This window comes from Alligator mississippiensis, chromosome 14 (assembly GCF_030867095.1).
Source record: "Alligator mississippiensis isolate rAllMis1 chromosome 14, rAllMis1, whole genome shotgun sequence".
Taxonomy (NCBI): Eukaryota; Metazoa; Chordata; order Crocodylia; family Alligatoridae; genus Alligator; species Alligator mississippiensis.
In genome coordinates, this window is record NC_081837.1 from 26,416,681 (window position 1) to 26,437,018 (window position 20,338).

Genomic DNA, 20,338 nt, shown 5'->3' on the forward strand with positions numbered 1-20,338 from the left:
AGCAGATCATCAAGTCCGACCCCCTGCCATGGGCAGGAAAGAATGCTGGGGTCAAATGACCCCAGCTAGGTGATTGTCTAGCCTCCTTTTGAAGATCCCCAGGGTAAGGGCGAGCACCACTTCCCTAGGAAGTTGGTTCCAGATCCTAGCCACCCTGACTGTGAAGTAATGCCTCCTAATATCTAGCCTGAACCTCCTCTCAGTCAGCTTATGGCTGTTATTCCTTGCAACTCCCGGTAATGCTCGGGGGAACAGGGATTCTCCCATTGTCTGCTGGTCCCCCTGGGCAAGTTTGTAGGTGATCCCCTTTCAGCCTTCTCTTGTGGAGGCTGAACAGGTTCAGGTCCCGTAGTCTCTCCTTGTAGGGCCTACCCTGCTGCCCCCTGATCATGCGAGTGGCCCTCCTCTGGACCCTCTCTATGCTACCCACATCCCTCCTGAAGTGCAGTGCCCACAACTGGACTCAGTACTCCAACTACAGCCTGACCAATGTCATATAGAGGGGGAGGATCACCTCCTTGGACCTGCTCGTGATGCATCTGTGGATGCATGACAAGGTGTGGTTAGCCTTCCTGACTGCGTCCCCACATTGGCGGCCCATGTTTATCTTGGAATCAATAGTGACTCCAAGATCCTTTTCTGCCTCTGTGCTCAGAAGAATGGAGTTCCCCAGCTTGTAGGTATGCTGCTGGGTTTTTCCTCCCCAGGTGTAATACCTTGCACTGGTCCATATTGAAACCCATCCTATTCTCATCCACCCACCTCTGTAACCTGTCCAGATCTAGTTGTAGCCAGTCCCTCTCTTCTAGCATGCCCACCTCTTCCCACATCTTAGTGTCATCTGTGAACTTGAACAAGGTGCTTTTCACCCCCTCATCCAAGTCACCGATGAAGATGTTGAACAGTGGGGGCCAGGGACCGAGCCCCGGGGAACCCCACTGCCCACGTCCCTCCAGGTCGAAAATGACCCGTCCGCCACCACTCGCTGGGTGCAGCCCTCCAGTCAATTTGCACACCGCAGTCGCCTAATTTTCTAAGGCAATATATAAGCAGCTCCATGCATTGGCAGGATCAAATCCAATGTCACTTCCAACACTCAGCTCTTTACAGTGTCACTTTAGAGCAGTCAACAGGGAGGATGCAAATGACAAGGCCCCACCTGCTGGGACATGCAGTGCCGGAGCTCCTGCAGCGCAGCCAGCATCTTATAGATGTCAAACACATGGGCCACCTGGATTCGCTGCAAGGCCTCCACCTGCAGAGGGGGACAGCAGCAGTATCACACAGGGAATACATGGTCTCCCACAGCTTTCCCCTCACTATAACTTACCCTTTACAATCAGGATGGTGGGCATACATTAGAACCTGGGGTCCAGCACTCCCAGCCAGCATATCTACTAGCCCTGTGAACTCACCCTGCCCCTAATAATAAGAGCATTTGCAATTATCTATCACCTTCATGTCAAGGACCCAAATAGCCCTTTGTCCCATGCATCAGTGTTGTCCTCATTTTAGACATGGGGAAACCAGGACACAAAAAGATAAAGGCTGAAAGCACGGTAGGCTAGAATTAGCACCCCTCACCCCAAACTATGGCTAAGTGCCTGAATAAGTGGTCTGGTACTTAAAAGGGGCTGAGTACCCACAACTCCCACTGAACCAAGAGTGGACCCACTGAAAGAAACTAGGACAAACCCATGCAGAGGAAAGAGTGGAGCATGGAATTGCCTGAAGGTCTGTCAGAGGCATTGCATTTACAAGTATCTGAGTTCTTTGCTCCTGCAACTGAAGGCCACTGACTCTGCAGCTTCTCTCACCTGCTCTTCCTCCTCCTCTGTCCTGAACTGAACCAACTGGAGTAGGCGAGAGGCTGTGAACCCACCTGTGGAGTCAATAAACAGGACATTCTGCTTGAGGCTGTGGGACACACTTGCTGCTATGCTGAGGCACACCTAGGAAGGAAAGAGCACAAGCATCAGTCCATCCCCCCACCCTTCTGAATGGAAGGGCTTGTCTGGCACTAAAACACATCAATACCCAGCAGGGCACACCTGAGCCAAGCTGAGAAGCAAGTGCACTGCCTGATCTCCACATGGAATAAGTAGGGACCTTCAGCCTACATACATCTATCAGTTTTCATGCAAATATCAAAGATAGATGGTTTCGCTGCCAGAGGCTTTTTGCTCAAGAATTTGCTCCATCTCATTCTTCAGAGCCCCAGCTTCTGGGTATGGCGCAAGATGGATCAGGTTAATGAATCTCCTTCTTAGGGCCAGTCACTGGAGAAGAACCATGGCACAGATGAGACACATCTGGCTGTAGCCATTTATGCATCTTTAATTTTTTGTAACTATTTCCACAGTGAGCACAAATTAAGCTATCAAACCAAAGGGAAGATACATCTACAAACAAGGTCTGAACCCACCTGTGGATGCAGACTGTGCCATACAGTACAGGATGTAAATGGAGGACACCTTATATACAAGGAGGAATTTTGGCATCCCTTCCATTATACACTGCACCATCTGACCCAGGGTGACTCACCTGTGTCTTCCCACTGCCTGGTGCTCCCATAAGCTCCATCACCTCCCCAGTGTACAGGCCAGAGTCCAGCAGCGTATCCAAGCTAAATGAGAAACACACACAAGGAGGAGGTTAGTTCAGTCTTAGAATCATCCAGGGCTGCAAAGCAGCAATTCCTGAGCACCTGCAGCTGAAGTACAGTCAGAAACCACATTCCTCACTGGCCAGGCCCTCCAGAATCCACAGCCTCACAGCCAAGAACACTCATGCTTCCCATCCACTCCACAGTTCTGGTCAGAGTAGAAAACATACAGTGTGGCACGTACAGGAGCAGAGGCAAATATGGGGAAGGGGGACCCTGCCTGGTTTAAAGGCAGGGGCAATGTGTAGGAGGTGCACGTGGCGGTGCACCCCCTGCAAAAAGGCACCAGCGACACTGTCGATGGCGCCTGCAGGCCATCACCACCCCACTTCTGGCACCTGATCGCCCTTGGCCGCTGATGCCGCTGCCAGTAGCACCTGTGGGTGGTCGCCGACCCATGGCCGGTGTTCGCCTCCCCCCACCCCCGGGCCAACAGTGCCAGCAGCGTCTGCGGGAGCTCCCCACCCACCGCCGCCAGGCTCCCGCCGCTGCTGGTGAAGCTGTGCCCCCCCCAACTGCTGAGGGCATGCGCCATTCATGTTTGAACGTCTAGAGATTTGAATATGGTGAGTTTTTCTGAATGGTCATAGGGAAGGAGAAAGGGAAAGTGGGCGATATTAAGCATCAGATAGTTAATTTCTATGCCTGGCCATTACTCTCAGGATGATCATTGCTCAGCTGTCTTCAAGGGCTTATAACCAATCTCGGTGGTTCAAATGTGGCCTATCGGGAAAGGCTGAAGGAACATGACTTGTTTAATCTGGAAACAAAGAAGTCTGAGGAGGGACTCAACCTCCTCCCAGTACATAAAAGGTTGCTATAAAGAGGATGGCAATTGACGTCTCACATTTCCCGAGGAGACAGACAAGAAAATTCCAGGTCCATCTGTGACAAGGGAGACTGTGGGCTGGCTATTAAGAAAACCTTCTAACTATAAAGGCAGTGAGGCACTGAAACAAACTACCTTGCAGTAAATTTGACCCTGCTGCAGAGCAGGGGTTGGACTAGATGATCTCTTGGGGTCCCTTCCAGCCCAGAAGTTCTAGGACAGGGGCAGGCAACCCCCGGCACAAGTGCCAGAGTGTGGCACACAAAGGCATTTTTACTTGGCACGCACACCTCGGGGCAGACGGCAGTGCAGCCTCAGCCCCTTCCATGCCACAATAAGGATCGGGCCCTTTGTGGCTTCCCCACCGTCCGCTCCTGGCACACCAGTATTTTGAAAGCCAAGTTTGCAGGTGTTCTTGGCACTCTGTCCAAAAATGTTGCCAACCTCTGTTCTAGGATTTTATTAAATTAGCATGTGCATAATTGCTTGGCACATTCTGAAAGCTGGGAAAAAGCTTTCCAATCCTGATGCTGCCATTGTGCAAATACAATTGCATGTGAATGAAATTTGCAGCACCTTTGCACGTTTGTAATAGCACAGACATAGACTGGTGGCTTCAGCTAGGATGAGACTATCAATTCTGACATGAAAAGCAGAATTGCCCTGTATTCAGGAGGCAATCCTGCTGCTTCTAGGTGTCAAGGGCCTCAGCCCAGTCCTTACAGGTGTGGAATCCTGACAGACCCAGTCTCAGGTCCAACCTCATCCAGGTGGCACTTGGGGCATTTTGGGATCAAAACTTCAACCCAACTCTGCTTCCAGCAATAGCCTATGTAACACACACAAACCCCACAGGTGCATCTTTCACTCATCTACATGCCCAACACATTCACCTCTTGTTCCCTGTAGACAGGATAGCCATGGAGCTCTTGAGTTCCTCATACAGATGAACACCATTGATGGGAAATGCTGAGAACTGGGCCAGCAAAACACGTCTCACTGCCACCAAAGCCTGTGGGGACAGACAGCCAGCCGCACATGAGACTGAGGTACTACAAGGTTGAGGAGCTTTGGAAGTAGAAGCTCCTTGAGGCAGTACCATCTCTTTGTCCAGCCCCTAATACAGCAGAGTTGTGGTCCAGGGTAAACATCAGCATTCAAGAGTCTCCTCTCACCTTGTAAGACAGAGAACATTTCTGGGCAACTTCCTCCAGATCTGATGAGATGAGGTCAACCACTGCAAGACAGAATGAACAGATGAGCAGCTGGAAAAGTCTGACAGCTCCACAATGCCAGGAAAGTAATTAACTACCACACAGTCCCACCATTCAGCCTAGTCATCTCCCAACCTTAGAATAGCTCCAAATCAAGCTAAAATACAGTCTGGCCATGGCAATGCCTGCAGAGACAATAACACCCAAGTTAGCTGAGCAATTCAGCCCAAAGGACTCCCCTGTCTCTGCTGGGTTTGTAATGGGACACAAGGTTTACAGTGAATTTAATTTAGAAGATTCCAGTTTATCACCAGTCGCCCAAACAGCTTCATAATGGCCAAAAGCCCATGGCTGGAAAAGCAGGAAGAATTAAAGGACATCATCAAGGTGCTTTGTTGGCCAAAGAACTAGAGCAAGACAAGCTGATGAAGGCTGCTTGCTCAGCCTCTGTTTCCATGTGCCTAATACCTCTGTTTTTTTCAACCAAAATGGATACACAGAAAGCAGACTAATGAGTGAAAGCGAGTGAAAGTTTCAATCTTCAAGGACATTTACTGGGTCCCATGAACAGTAGCTCTAAAAGTCCATTTTTAAGAAAAATGGTTCTAATTGCCATTCTAGCAAAACCAGGCTGGGGCCCAAATTAGACTGGGAAGAAGTAAAAACCCAGCCTCTCTCCAGCACCCTTGACCACAGTGATGGGATTAGTTTAGGAACAAATGTAACACCCCCCTCCCTCCCCCCCCCCCACATTCAGTTTGTGAATTCATGCATTTCTTAGGGTAGGGGTGGGCAAAATGGTGGATCTGGCTGGCAGTTGAACACCATTTCCCAGCAGTCCCATCCTGCGTTGCTGTGGCCAGTTTCCACGGAGATCCCAGTAGCACAGGACAGGGCTTCCGTGGAGACCGGCCCCAACAGCACTGGCAGGGCATGCAGCTGGATGGGGAGCTGCTCCAAGGTATGTGGGCAATGGATCACAGCTCTGCCCCAGCTCTGGACCACGCTGTCACTACCATAAAATCCCAGCCCCGAAGCAGCTCCCCGCCCAGCCGCTTGCCATGCCAGCGCTGCTGGGGCTGGCCTCCATGGAAACTCTGGTCCCACGCTGTTACAGTGCCACCACGTCTGGGGTCTGCATGAAAGGCAGCCACACTGACGTGGGCAGAGGCTGCTGGGAACTCAGGGGCTGAGTCCACCGCAGGCCATCTTTGCCCACCCCTGTCTTAAGGCCTTGTTACACATTGCAGTTTGAGCTGCTCAAATGCCAATCAGTCTTACAGCTAGCTCAAGTCTGAAGCAGTTTTATGTTCAAGCCAGCAGAGGCCCTGATGACCAAAAGGTAAGAATCCTGCCCCCTCCCCACCCATTCTGGGCTTCCTCCTGTCCCTCAGGTTCCACCCCTTACCACTCCCATCCCTCCCCCACCCCAGGGATCCCCCCGTCCCTCCCACCTTACTTTCAGCTGCCAGTGCTGTCCCCAGGGGATAGGCAGGGAAAGGGAACACCCCCGCCTGGTCCCCACCTCCACTGCTGCCAATGCACAGCAGCTCCTCTCTGGGTTAAGCCCAGTCCAGAGAGCAATGATAGCAGTGGCAGGGGCTGGCAGTGGGGGTCACTGCCTGCTCCCTTGGAGCAGCACTAGCAGCCAAAAGTAAGCTGTGAGGCAGCAAGGGGGATGAATGGGGATTTGGCTTGCAGGAGAGCAGCGGACCCATTCCAGGGGGCAGCAGGCCAATCATGGCTGGTAGAGGACAGGGGTGCTGATTCAACTGGGGTGAGGGGCCAGGGGGGCAGTGGATCCAATCCAGGCCACCAGGGGTGGGGGAGTGTTCACAATAAGCTGTAGCCTAGAGTGGCTAAACATAAGTGTAATGTGACCTGGGTAAGATGGATCAGAGCTCAATCTAAGCTGAGGTGGTCCATTTTTAAGCTGTGCTGCTTAAAGGGTGCTTAAAACTAGTTTCACATGTTAACGTGTGGACAATGCTGGGGTTAAGAGCTCCAGGAGCTACCTACAACTGACAAGTAACAAGGCCCTCAGTCACTTCTCAGAGCCACCAACCCCTGCTGAGATCAGAAGTGGAACCGGGTGTCATTATGCTCCCTGGGGACAACTGCCTTACCCGTTCCCCAATGGCAGCAGGGATGAGGGTGCTGCACCAAGAAGGAATGGCCTAGCAGAAAGTATAACTTCAAATATCCAAGATATGCCAAGCTTCCAAATACTAAAGCAGGGGTGGGCAAAAGGTGACCCGTGGGCCGGTTGCAGCCCACCAGGCCATTCTATCCGGCCCATGGTGCCCCTAAAAAAAATTAGAAAATATTTATTTGCCCCTGATGGCCTGTCTTGCAGCCCTTGATGGCTTGCCAAAACTCAGTAAGCGGCCCTCCTCCCAAAATAATTGCCCAGCCCTGTACTAAAGTAACATGTTCAAGGTCAGGAATTAGATAGGCAGATCTGGCTGCCTTTACAGCATGGGGATTTTCATAGTCCCCGCTACTGCTGTGTGAGGCATGAACCACATCCACTGTCCTGTCCCTTGAAAGCAATGTTAGACTCTGAGCCAGCCACCAAGGCGCACAGAACATGCTGGGACCTGGAGTAGCTTCCTAGGGGCTGCCCCACAGCACAGACCATCAGAACAGGCTCAGGGGTCCTAGGAAGGGGGAGAGCCCTCTGCCATTCCCAATTCATCCCCCCCTGGGGGGGGGGTGAGTCCTGCTCTGAGACTCTGGGCTGCCTTTTACCTGTTCGGATGCCACTGGCTTTCAGAAGCTGGATCATCTCTGCCGTCAGACCAGGACAGAGTCCTGCCTGCAGCATCACCATGGCCCTGCCACGTGCCCAGGGGGGTAGGGCGCAGGAGACGGGAGGCTGAACACCATGCAGACACGCACCCTGCACAGAAGAGAAGAGGAGGGGTTTGTATCCAGCAACGCGGAGGTGCCACTGGCCTTGCCTTGTCCCACCTTGAGAAACAAAGACGTGGCCCGCACCAGGAGCTCCGACCGCGGTAGATGCCTGCCAGGCCACTCTGCCCCAAATTGAAGAGTCCCTCTCAGAGCCTGGTCCAGGAGCCTAGTTACAGGCTTGCTTAGTTAGCTCTCCTGGCCCCTGCAGGTGGTCGCACATGAACTTATTCGCGGTGTACTTTGCAGTAGCATCTACAGGTGCCAGTCAGGGATTGGGGCTTCCCTGCACCGGGGTCCTGAGAAGTCAGCACTCGCCCCCAACTCTGAAGTGGGGAAAGGGCTCTGCACAGTCCCACGATCCGCGTCTTTATATCATCGCATCTGGGCCAAGTCTGACAAAAAAAAGCGGAGAGCGCAAGCCCCTGCCCCTGCAGCAGTCGGGCCACTGCAACCCCACGGAAAGCCCGGGCTGCCTGCGGGCAAAGCGCCAGCCCCCGCTCACCTCGCTCCGCAGGGCTGGGCGCGCAGCGCAGCCAGGGCCGCTTCACGCCAGTCAGCCCTGCACAGACACCCGCCAGCCCAGCGCGCAGGGAAATCCGGCTCGGCTCCGCGGCCCCACCGCTCGCCTCCATCCGCGCGGCACCTCCTACTTCCTGCGCCTGCGCCTCCGCCTCCGCCCAGCCCGCTCCGGGGCCGCGACCGGCTCCCCCGCGCGGCGGCTGCAGAGGGGGCCGCCACAAATCCCAGCCCCGAGAAACACTGCCCCGTCCTTTCGCTGCCCGCTCGGCCGTGCCCGGATCTCGCTTCCACTAGGCCTGCACGTGCGACCCCGGAGCACCTGAAAGACGTGAATTACTCCCGTTTGCTAATCCTGTTCCGGTTGCTACTGGCACAGTCTCTCCCCAGAGTCACAAGGCTCCTGATCCTGCCTTCAGAGCCGGGTGGGTGAAGTCCCGTGAGCCCCTGGCTGGTGGTAGGACTGTGGCCTACAACTGAAAGGTATCAACAGCTTCCCCCAACTCCTGGTTTTGCCACCAGTCTGTTTTCTTCGGTGGGAGTTTTTGCGCCCTTCCACTGCTCGGCTCTGAAGTCATTGACCCTGCAGCAAATTCCCCAGCAAGCAAAGGGTCCCTCTGCACAGAGCTCGTTTCAAGTCACACGAGTTGCTCCACTGACTCACATGAGGCTGCTCATGCAAGTAAAAATAACCACATGCATAAAATCAGAACTGGAGTCTGTTCCCTCCTTGCTGGGCATCAACAAGAGGGTAAAAAAAAGCCTTTCACAGCTTTTTGTTTATTAAAACTAGGACCCAGTGGATTATATTAGAAACAAGCATATATACAACTCATGAACACCTTCCTTCAGATCCTAGAGCAAAGGTTGTGTAACAAGGAAGCTGCAGAAACATCAATGATTGGAAATAGAACTGAACTTGGTCTCCGACTTAAAAGCACCAGTTTCCAAGGCTCAGCAAAAGAACTAGGGGGTGTGGAAAGCCAGCTCTGCTCCCAGATGGGATACATCTCTAATCAACCCCTTCTCCTGGCAGATTCTCCTTCCCTAGCGGGTGATGAGCAGGGATCCAGGTTTTCTGTTTCCCATGGAAAAACAGAGAAAACCACAGATTCCGTTTTTATCAGAGAAAACGCAGATTTCTCTTTTTAGCAGAGAAATCCAATTTTGCAAAGAGCTCTTGCAGGGTGGCACAGCTCCAGCCTGCAAGAGTTGATTTGCAAAAAGGGTGGGAAACCCCCAGCCTTGGCTGGAGGGGAAGGAGAGGGGGGAGGGCAGGACCTGAGCCTCTGAAGCAGCCAAGGCCAGGCTGCGGATCTGACTCAGACTCGCCCTTCACCCCTGGAGCATGGAGGTAAGTGGGGCTGTGAGGCAGGACTGGGAAGATGGTTGGGGGCTGAGAGAAGGGGGTGCTGCCGGCCCCAGGCGGCACTTTGCAGCTGGGAGCAGGGCCAGGGGGTGAGGGCAGGGGTGCCCCTCTGCAGGGAGGCGTTGCGGGCAAGTGACATGAGGCATGGTGTGGTGGTACCTGCCATATGCAGGCTACACACATGCTGCCTGGGGGAGGAGAAGAGGGAGGCTGGCATTCGGCCAGAGCACAGCTCCATGGCCGATTCTGCAACCACAGCAGGAACTTGGGCTTGCACGCGGCCGCCACTGCCACTTACCTGGAGGTCCGTGATGGTGGTGACAGCCCCTGCCTCCAAAACCTCCCACTGCCGCTGCGGTGCTGTGCCTGGAGCTGTGCAGCCAGCCGCCAGGTGGCAGCAACAGCATGGTGGTGGCCATGCGGCATGCAGCCACCAGCACCCTGCGCCACCGCAATGTGCCGGCTGGGGCTGGCAGCACCCCTTGTTCCCTCAGCCCCCAGCCCTGCCCCACAGCCCCTAAGCCCCACACCTCTAGGATCCAGGTGTGAAGGGGCATGGCTCCACAGTAGCAGCGCTTGCCCACAAAGCCCCCCCACCCTGCATGCAGCTGCCACCACCCCACACCACCACGGAGCCAGTTGGGCATGCCACTGCATGCAAGCCCCCCATTTCACCTTCCAGCTGGGCAGCACATATGTGGCCCACACACGGTGGTTGCCACTGCACTGCTGCTGCCGCGCCCTGCACCACTTGCCCACAAAGCCAGTTAGGTGGCCGTGGGATGGTAGCGCAGAGTGCAGTGGCAGAGTTGCGGTAGTGGCCTCCATGTGTAAACCTCCTGTCAGGCCAGCCGGCATGTGTGTAGCCCACAGAGTGGCACCCTGCCCTCACCCCCCAGCCTTGCTCCTGGGAGTGGGCACAGGGGCACACTCCCCCCCCGCCTTCTTCATCTATTCCCCCAGCACCTTCCCTTTCCCCCGCCCTGCCCTGTCCCTTCCCCCCACACACTTACCTGCTGTGGTAGGTGTCAGCATCTGTGTCTACATGCCTGTGGGTCTGGCAGGCTGTTGCGAGGGGCATCAGGAGGGCTGTTGAGACGGGGGGGGTGGAGTGCGAGGCACCAACAGCCCTGGGAGGGGCTGTGGGGGGCCCTTTAATTTTTATCACAGAATTTGGGTTTTTAATCAGAGAATTTGCAACTTTTAATCAGAGAAAACTAGGATCCCTGGTCATCATACTGTCCATGTTTTGTCTTGTCTGCATATTCCTTTGTTTCACAAACCCATCATATGCACATGTCCTAATTTGGTTCTTTCTGATGTCCTCCTAATTTGGTTCATCTATGCCCCACTCCACATCTGGCTGCTCGCCACCCCGCTCCACATCTGGCCACTTGCCAGCCCCCCACCAAAAGTACACTTTTTTTTAAAGGTTGAAAAACCCTGTTCTAAGGCAATATCTCCTTTACCTACAGTTCCAAAAAGCAAACCTCTAGATACCATTTCCTAGCCATCAACTACTACTACTATTTTAAGATAAAGCTATGATATAGCATATATGGATTATTTAATGTATGGTCTTATCTCCTTTTAGGCCTTGTGCTTTGTTTAATTGTATTTGATGGTTTCCTTTATTTGCTGACCAAGTTAATTGTCACATTTGCAAAAGTAAACACTACAGTCCCTCAGAAACAGGCTTTGGGCCTTCTGCTTAGCAGCATTTCTGCAGCTTAGCCTAGGCCCCTTGAAAATAGCCAAGGCTGGCAACAGGTTCTTGCAATGTAAGAAGAGCCACAACAAATATACTAGGCTGGCTCTTAATTTCAACCCTTCAAACTAGCTTCTCAGGATGTAAACTGAAATCTGGTCTCCCCTTCCAAAAGTTCCACCACCTGGCCACGTGAGGGCTTGTCTGAGGCTGGAGAATGAACTCCCACAGGAGCTAACTCCCAGTACAAGCCTCCTGACTTTCCACCCTGAAGTAAAGGTGTGCTTCATTCTTGCTTTTTCTAAATAAAGCAACAAATGTATAGGTGCAAAGCACTCCATTGCATATACCAGACTCTGAAGTGAGAAGGAAGGAACAAATATATGTGAGATGTTAATTTTGTTACCTGATCCAATTCTGGAAGGTGTGTAGATGCCATGGTAATAAGTGTAGTATAAAAACCTATATAAAATCTAAGACAGCCCAGGTTTTACCCTCCTTAGGGCTGCTTTGACAGTACTGAGTTTTTGGTTAGATTTCTCATTGAACAGCCAAAATCCTTTGTTTCTGTTTTACCCAAAATGTTTTCACCCTCATACCTATCATATGCCTATACCTTTTATCTTTCAAATCAGTGCTCTACTCTTCCTCCTCTGAGCAGGCTGCCTATAGTGCTTCTGATGAAGGAATCCCTGTTTGGTATGTTATCATAGTCTTGGATACATAGACATTTTTCTGTTTGGTGTGTCTTTTTCATTCTTAATTTTAAAATGGCCACTGTAGCCCTGTTTCTAGGAGAGTTGAAGTCTTCAGCATATATAAAACATTATACTAGTGTTGCAAACATTCCATTTAAATAGGAAAGCCTCACACAGCCTATTGTGCCAGGTACCGTGCCACCAGTTTTGTGACCCACCCGAATGGGACAAGTCACTGAAAGCATAACACCCTGCCAGGGCTCCCAGACAGCTTATATATAATAGGGCAGTGGTTCCCAACCTTTTTTGTACTGCAGACCGGGACAGGAGTGGAGCTGGGTACACAGAGCCAGCTGCCTCCCTCCTGGGGCTGCCCCGCCACCCAGCTTTAACCCCACATGTGACTGTCGGTGGCAGAAGCCGCTTGCCCGGGAGGACAGACAGGGGTCCAAGCAGGGGTCTTGTGCCACAACCCAGCAGCCAGCCCTTCACAGCCCAGTACCAGGCTGCAGCCTGGTGATTGGGAACCTTTATAATAGGGACCCTAAAGTGAGTGCAGTTCTATATCTAGAGAATCTACAAAGCTAGATATGCACACAGATGTTTCTGGGCTCCTACCATTTTAGGTGTGATGCAAAACTGCAAAGAGAAGGAAGCACTGGACATGTGAATGGGATTTCTTTCTAAAGTGAGTTCTGGAAGGTGCTGGGAGAGTCTGGCTGTTTCAGCTGCTGTCAGGTCTCTTGTTCCAACACAGGAATCAAACCATTTGTTCCTAAGGCTCAAATGTCTTGTGCTTCCTTAAATAGAAAAGGAAGGGGGTCTGTGTATTGAAGCAGGGGGGGTCAATCATCCTGACTCTGCATTTCTTTTGTTTAAATATCCCATATTTCAGCTCTTTTCTATGACTGCAGGTGTTTGAAATATATTTTGGTTCTCTGGTAGGAGGAGGCTTCCTAAGTATCTTCTTTTAAAAAGGGTCTTTTCTCTTGAAATCAGACCCTACCCTATGCACTGGTTCACTATCCTGTCGTCCTTGGCTCACAACCACTTCATTGAGATATAAAAAGTACCAGAGAGCAGCGTATCAGTGTAGTACAAGAGTTGGGAGCAATTGAGACTGGCTTAGCAGAGGGGAGACTGTGAACCAAGTTGGTGACCTTCTCAGCATTGGAGATCTATGCCAGGTATGTAGGGCAAAGCTGGGTACAGAGCAGAAGTAGGCAGTTTGGGCATTTCATTAAGAAAATGGCTCATTTTATTTGAATTACACTTCTGCAGTGGGGGCGGGGAGCTGAGCCCACAGTGACAGGTGACTCTGACAGGTCCCAGGGCAGCCAGTATTAACCAAATATGGTTAGGAAGGGAAAAGCAAGATAAGGTTTGGTCTTGCCATATGATGCGGATAGTCACTTTTGAGTGCATTGCGCTGATTTTAATGCCAAAATATTAATGCCAAAGACTGACTGACTAAAAAAATGCAAGGTCTGCTGACTTAGTTTTTAAATTGCCAGATTGTATTGGGGAAGAGGAGTAATTTTGGGGGGAGGTTAAATATTTTGGCCAAGCTAAATGCTTTAATCATCTTCATAATTCTATGCAAGCTCTGAGGGTGAAAATGGCTTGCTGTGGATTTGCTGTCTTGAGGATATTACTCATGTGAAGTGAATCTAGTCTGAAAACTTTTCGTCCTCTTTTTTTTTTCCTTGCTTCTTTTACTGGTATTTTTAAGGGGATGTTTTCACTTAGAGATAATGATTAGACCTAGATTGTTTGCAACATCATTTTTAAAGGCCTTGTCAAACTATAACATTTTTAGATGCCCAAATTTCTCTTTTTTGAGTCCCCCACTCCAAAAAGGCTCTGTTTTTCAGAATTAATTTAAATTTCATCCATGTTTCATTTAGGTTGTATTTCAGAAGCCAAATATTACAGACTAGTCTGCTGTCCTGATGGCTTTCATTTTGACCCTTTGAGATTAATCACATTATTTGTTTTCCCAGTTTCTTGATGCAAGTGAGCATAAATTCCAGTGCCTGTGTATAGTTTGTATAGGTTGCAGTCATGTTGGTCTAAAAGAACTTTGTTTGCCTGCGTATAATCTGCTCGCTCAGGCTTCTGAAACCAGATGTTCCCCTCTTCTCAGGGGAACTCAGACTATGACATTGTTTTGAATATTCTCTTGTTTTTATTCTGCTTTAAAGTCTTTCTTTCATAGGCTTTTGCATTAGACTTGTAGCTCAAGTTAATATGAGTGTAGCATCCATCTCTCTGTACTTAACCCTGTAATATGGTTCATCTAGAGTTGATTCAGATGCATTTTAGTACTGAGGTCAGATGCATTTTAGCAGAGAGCATCAACAAGGCCAGCAAAACGGTGTGGTGATTTTGCCACAATGATGGTAATACAAGCGCTTGGTTCCATCAGGCTGTGGTAAGGTGGTCCGAGGCATTTGAGTTATAATCTGAAATGGCTGGTATGACGTAGATAATACGCACATTGGTGGAGAAATCACCAGTTAAGGGTGGTTCTAGACCAACCCAGTCCTTGACATTGGGTTACAGGGTGCTACTATTCGATGTAAACAAGGGACACTGAGTGGATGGGCAAAAAGACCTTCCATCTCAGTTAGATCATTATGTTTAACATGCACAATACTAAACTCCCTGTTATAGGGCAGCAAAAAAATATCAGAGAAGTGTTGGGAAAAGATCTTCTACACAAGCACAGCCTTTTACCCTGAGGTGATGTCTAGCTAACGTATTACCACTCCAGCAGCACCAGAGACAACTTAATCTTAGAAGTCATACCAAACAAACATTAATACAATTGGTATTTCCAGTAGGATGCCTGATCAGGCTAAACTTTGACTTCTTTCCCCAGATGGATGATCCAGGTCAATTGAAGGAGGAAGGCAATACATATTTTCAAGCTAATGACTATGAGAATGCCATTAAAAGCTACACCAAAGCCATAAAACTCACCAAGGACAAATCACTCCAGGCTGTATTATACAGGAACAGGGCAGCCTGCTTTCTGAAAAAGGTGAGATGTTAACTCTAGATTAGGTCTGAATATAGGGGAAAACAGGATTTGAATTATGGGAGAGCTCCAGGGGGGCTAAGCCCCCCCCATAATAGACAAAAACCCCACCTGTAAGCTGGTCAGCACCCCTTCCCCTCTCCCGCCCCGACAACAGCCCGGATCCCATGCACAGCCTCTGGCTCACCCCATGCCTTTCTAAGCAGCCCAGGTGGCAGCAGCAGCTCCTCCTGGCTGCCACCACTGCTGGCCCCAGCCCTGCGGTACTGGTGGGGACCCATGCACACAGCCCCAACCCTAGCCAATTTTTTTTTGCAACCTCCCCCCCATCCCCAAGTGTCAAAGTGTAATTCGAACCCTGGGGGGAGGCAAACGATTCCAACCACCGATGGGGAGAAGGACTTGAGGATTGTATGACTTAGGTGCCTGCTCTTGAAAACAGGAGATAATGATGCTCGAACTCTACAGTTCCAAAATCTCTGGCACTTTTCCCCAAAACTGACACCTCCCCACTGTGCCAAATTGTGAGCAGGGAGACATTCTAAGGTCAGAGCTTACTACTAATTAGTATAGCTATATCAAAGCAATGTTTTAGGAACTAGCTAGGATAGAAAAAAGTGCACTCTTTTTCTTTCAGTATAAGCACTGCTTTCCAAGCTAGGTTGCTTTAGACATACGTATGAGAGCAATCCAGTGCTTGGTATGGAACGCTAAAAGTTGGGGGAGTTTTAAGGATTTACCAATAGTTAGAAAAGAATGGAGCTGAGGCAGGGCCTGGATGGGAGCGACCTCAAAGTTGCTTTTCCTTTGTGCTGAGTCATCCTAGGCATTAAATAGGTTCTTGCTGAAATAGACACTGTATTTCTTTTATGCTAGATGTCCACCTTCTTAAAGTCTGGGTCACATGAATAGGGAAGCGTTCAATGATAACCAGTCTGCCCAGAGCCATGTCCATGTGCAGTAGTGGACAGGCTGCAGTTTTGTCAGTAAGCACTGTGAAACAAAGGAGCAACAGTTTCATATATAAACAGCATCTCAGCAATGGCAGTGTAGTGCACAGATAAAGCAGACTAATACCAGAGATTTCACTATCACATCTCCATGACATAAGGCATTAGGACAACCTGTGCAAGGTTTTACCTTCTAGGTCCAGACACCAGAAGACTTGGGCCCATGTGCTACTTGCTATTTGTGATGAATCTCCTTTAACTCAAAAGCAGGAACCCTGGATTTTTGATAGAGGAACCAGAATGTTCAAGCCACAATTCCTTTCTGAGACTTTTTTATATAAAACTGATTAGCTGCAGGATATGAATTTGGTTTCCAGAATAGCTGCAATTAAGATAACACAGAGAGCAAAGGAGTCTTCCCTCACGCTAGACTGGCTAGTCACATTTTTTTCTAGAATTCAGCTACACGTTCCTAAGCTTCATTTCTGTTGCACCACGAGAAATGCTACCGATTCTAGATAAATATTGTCTTCATGCGTGTCCACATGCATATCCCACGCTAGCCGGCTACCTAAATACATGATGGTTTAATTGGCAGCTATTATATTGTGTCACGTTTATGTGACAGTCCATCTCATTGTGCTTTGTGAAGAAAAGTATCTCCAAATCTATCAAACTTTGAAATTGATAGAAAGGTCAAAAATGTCTTACAGAAGTGTTTAATAGCAGCCACATTCTACATTGGAGAAATGGCCCCAGAGAGATTAATTTATACAAAGTCACAACACAAGTTAGTATGAATGCGTACCAGTGCCCAACCTGGTAACTAATGAACCTCTCTCCCCTTCTATATTAACAGGAGAGCTATGCCCAAGCAGCGTCGGATGCTTCTAGAGGTATGTAAGCCAATGGCCCTAATATTTGGGGATTTAAGAGGCTCATTTGATTTATTTGGTGCCTCTTCCAGTCTGTTTCCAGGTTTCTGCCTTTGTGTGAAGTTAATCAGGTCACCTATACTTGGTTAATTTTTTGTTGGGAGTAGTTGGTTTGCATAACCTGGGAAAGAAAAACCCAAAAGAGGAAGGAGTACAGTGTTACTAGCTGCTGTATATTGTACTTGCGTAGTGGGATGTCTTATGTAATTCAGTAAATCAGATATATAACTTTTTTGCCTTGGCATCTCTATAGCATATTTTCAATTCATTCGTTCTCTCAGTCTTAAGGGGAAATGCATGTCACTGTTTATGCACACAGTGGGGCTTGATGAGGAAGAGGAAGCAGGAATAGACTATCTGTCTATCTGTCCATACCCAGGGCACTGAAGTAGCTCTTCTTTCTGAACATTGTTCCACATTTTCAAAGAGGGTTTTTTGGGCAGTTGACCCAGGTAAAGGCAATTATATGGGAATGAAGTTTAGGAAGGAGAATTGGGCCTTGATATGAGCTTTTATTTGTACTTTTAATTAATCCTTTGTTTGGGCACTCCTGAGAAGTGAAATGTGATGCTTCTTCTAATCAATCATTTCCTTAGCAATTGACATCAATGCCTCAGATATCAAAGCCTTGTACAGGCGCAGCCAGGCACTGGAGAAGCTGGGTAAGCTGGACCAAGCTTTCAAAGATGTCCAACGGTGTGCCACCATTGAGCCCCACAACAAAAATTTCCAGGAAATCTTGAGGCGTTTGGGAGCCAACATCCAGGAGAAGGTAGGTGTTTTTGCCACAGCACTGAAGGGCTGGACTGTGCATGTAGGCCTTGGCTTCAAGGTGACTGAACCTGAAGATAGTCTCTCCTAGACAACCACATACATATCCACCAAAAGAAAATGTTAGTTGCTTGACAGACTGGAAGATAATGTACTGTGTGTTCAAAAGTTTGTTCTCCATATGAGAACATCTTAGCAGCTCAGGCTCTGTCTGTCCTCTAGAAATTCTACATTTATCACTACTTAGGGTAGTTGAAGTCAATTTAACTAGCAACTTAGAATGGCTGGCAGCTGTCTGTGGTCAGCCAAAACAGAAAGGGGAGAATTCCCTAAAGCGTTGCATGTCTAAGACACGATATTTTTATCCTTGTGCAGTTGCACATTCAGTTCTCCATGGATGCCAGAGTGCAGAAGATGTTTGAAATCTTGTTGGATGAGAACACTGATAAAGAGAAGCGAGAAAAGGTGAGAACAACAGGTGTCAAGCTCACACCCAAGAGCTTATGTCCTTCTTTCCCTTCCCAATCATTCATGGGGTTCAAGAGAAACATGCAGGAATAGAAGGGGAAAAGGGAGGATTTGGGTTCAATGAGGCAACAGAGATCAGAAAGCCTTTGTTGTGTAAACCACACAGCACTGCTGGAACATTAACAAAACTCTCAAATGACAGAATCCTTGAAAAGCAGTGTTGTATAGGTCCTCAGAACATCATCTAGTTCAGCCTCCTGCTCAAGGAGGGATCATCCTTCTCTAAACCATCCCAGCCAAGCATCTGTCTTACCTGATCTGAAAAACTTCTGGCTACCAGCTTTATCCTGTAACTGATCCCTTGATTTCTCTCACCTCCTTTTACCCAGGCAGCAAACAATCTTATTGTTCTGGGGCGGGAGGAAGCTGGAGCTGAGAGGATATTCCAGAACAATGGGGTGAACCTGCTAATGAAGCTGATAGAAACCAAAAATGTTGAATTGATCCTAGCAGCTGTAAGGACTCTTTCAGGCATGTGCTCAGGACACAAGGCACGGGTAAGCAAAGTTGTTTGGGGACCTTGTATTAACCTCTCACTGCAACCAGGGGAGTACAGGTTTCCAAAAGCACTTGCCTTTGGCTAGTCCCAGAATGACAATTCTTACTTTTGTATCTATTCAAATTTGTGGGGAAAACAGAGGCCAATTTCAACTACTGTGATTTGGCTTCTCAGGGGACTGTTGGTTACTGAAACAAAATTCAGTAAAAGTACTATGATTAGTGGATAAGAGGCTACCTCTAGAAGGTGCAACTTTACGTGCTGAACCTTTGACTCTATCTGTGAGCTTCAGTGTCAAAGATATGGGAGAGCTCCTCTATCTTGAGGTTGGTTTAAGAGATGCACTTGTGAAATTAAGTGTATGTGCAGACACTATCCTGTAAGGGGAAGTGATTAAGGGCAAATTAAGCCAAGGATCCTTGACTTCATGCCAGATGGTGTGAAAGCCCTCAGTCAGCTTTCATATTAATACATCCACAAGTGTGAAGTGGCCCTCAAAAGGTGCATGAGCAGAACCTCTCTATTTCTATCCTATGTTGCTCCATAGACGTCATCACAATCCACCATTTAATGATCGTAGGATCATAGGAAAGTGAGACTGGAAGGAACCTCACAAGGTCATCTAGTCCAGCCCCCTACTCAAGGCAGCATCATCCCTGATTAAACCATCCCAACCAAGTGTTTATCCAAGATAAACAATAGGATTCTTACTGGGGGAGGATGGAAAAAGCAAAGAAGTTGAAATAACTGGAAATGGATGTAGATGTGCATATCTGTACACAGGGCAAATATCAGTAGACACTGTAAACACAAAATAAAGGTGATCCAATAAAAAGACAATAAAAAATGGCATGGTAAGGACCTCTATTCTCCCATAATTATCATTATGCATGAGCAGACTGACTTGGCAAAAAAGTCAGAGAACCATTCAAAGAACCATCACCGCTGTGATGTGTTGCCATTTAGAATAGTAATTTGGGATTTGGAATAATAACAAAGACAACTGTCACTTTTGTTAGAGATTTCACATGGTGTAGATGCAGGTTAGTGTTTATAGCAATGGTACATGTCATTAGACATAATTTCATGTGTTTCACTTAGCAACTGGATTTATTTATGGACAATAAAACATTCTGTCTTTAAACAATACCTTGCTGATTTAAGGACACCCTAATATAGGACTTTTCCTGTAAACCTGCAGTTCATAAAGTATGGATGAATAAATTCTGTCTTACAGGCAATGTCCTGACTAAAACCTGCTGTCTCTGAAGTTGTCTCCTGCCTCAGTATCTTAGTGTTTCTATCTTTCTATAAACATAAACGGGAAACAGAAAAAATGAAAACTACTCCCCGCACCTGTCATAGGTAGATGCAGTACATTTAAATTCTTTCCATAAGGATACTTCATTGCTGAAATATAATTGAAAACCAAAGAAAAACTGGTTTATATGAAAAATTAGGAAATAAACAATGAATCCTGTTTTTGCTTTTTTGGAGCAGACCACAGCAATCCTTCACCAGCTTGGTATTGACAGTATTTGCATGTGGATGTCCGTGGACAATGAAGAAATCTCTTTGGCTGTTTGCAATCTCCTGCAGGCCATTACTGACTCCTTATCAGGAGAGGGAAAGGAAGAGCAACATGGGAAAGAGGAAGCTTTGGTGTTGGGTAACCACAAATTGTCATTTTGGGTTTT

The 20,338-nt window shown here is 48.5% G+C and overlaps 2 protein-coding genes across 8 annotated transcripts in view; one reads left to right on the plus strand and one right to left on the minus strand.

Annotated features, from left to right (window-relative positions):
• The window catches only part of RAD51D (RAD51 paralog D), a 20,859-nt gene extending 12,320 nt beyond the window's left edge, over positions 1–8,539 (minus strand). For 2 of the 5 annotated variants that reach the window (XM_019492981.2, XM_014595957.3), the window contains exons 1-7: positions 8,127–8,229; positions 7,460–7,610; positions 4,670–4,731; positions 4,388–4,506; positions 2,545–2,626; positions 1,818–1,952; positions 1,160–1,255 (exon numbers count right to left, since the gene is read on the minus strand). In XM_019492981.2, the coding sequence (XP_019348526.1) occupies positions 1,160–1,255; positions 1,818–1,952; positions 2,545–2,626; positions 4,388–4,506; positions 4,670–4,731; positions 7,460–7,541 (576 nt within the window). In that variant the 5' untranslated portion in view covers positions 7,542–7,610; positions 8,127–8,229. Of the gene's footprint in view, positions 1–1,159; positions 1,256–1,817; positions 1,953–2,544; positions 2,627–4,387; positions 4,507–4,669; positions 4,732–7,459; positions 7,611–7,708; positions 8,056–8,126; positions 8,231–8,462 lie in introns of those variants that run through there. The other 3 variants (XM_059717399.1, XM_059717400.1, XM_019492980.2) reach the window with 3 other exon arrangements.
• Positions 8,536–20,338, plus strand: part of UNC45B (unc-45 myosin chaperone B) — a 25,730-nt gene continuing 13,927 nt past the window's right edge. The window contains exons 1-7 of one of the 3 annotated variants that reach the window (XM_059717395.1): positions 8,536–8,623; positions 14,800–14,961; positions 16,768–16,804; positions 17,440–17,615; positions 17,990–18,079; positions 18,472–18,639; positions 20,142–20,310. In XM_059717395.1, coding sequence (XP_059573378.1) covers positions 14,800–14,961; positions 16,768–16,804; positions 17,440–17,615; positions 17,990–18,079; positions 18,472–18,639; positions 20,142–20,310 — 802 coding nt within the window. In that variant the 5' untranslated portion in view covers positions 8,536–8,623. Of the gene's footprint in view, positions 8,624–8,786; positions 8,892–12,923; positions 13,103–14,799; positions 14,962–16,767; positions 16,805–17,439; positions 17,616–17,989; positions 18,080–18,471; positions 18,640–20,141; positions 20,311–20,338 lie in introns of those variants that run through there. The other 2 variants (XM_059717394.1, XM_059717396.1) reach the window with 2 other exon arrangements.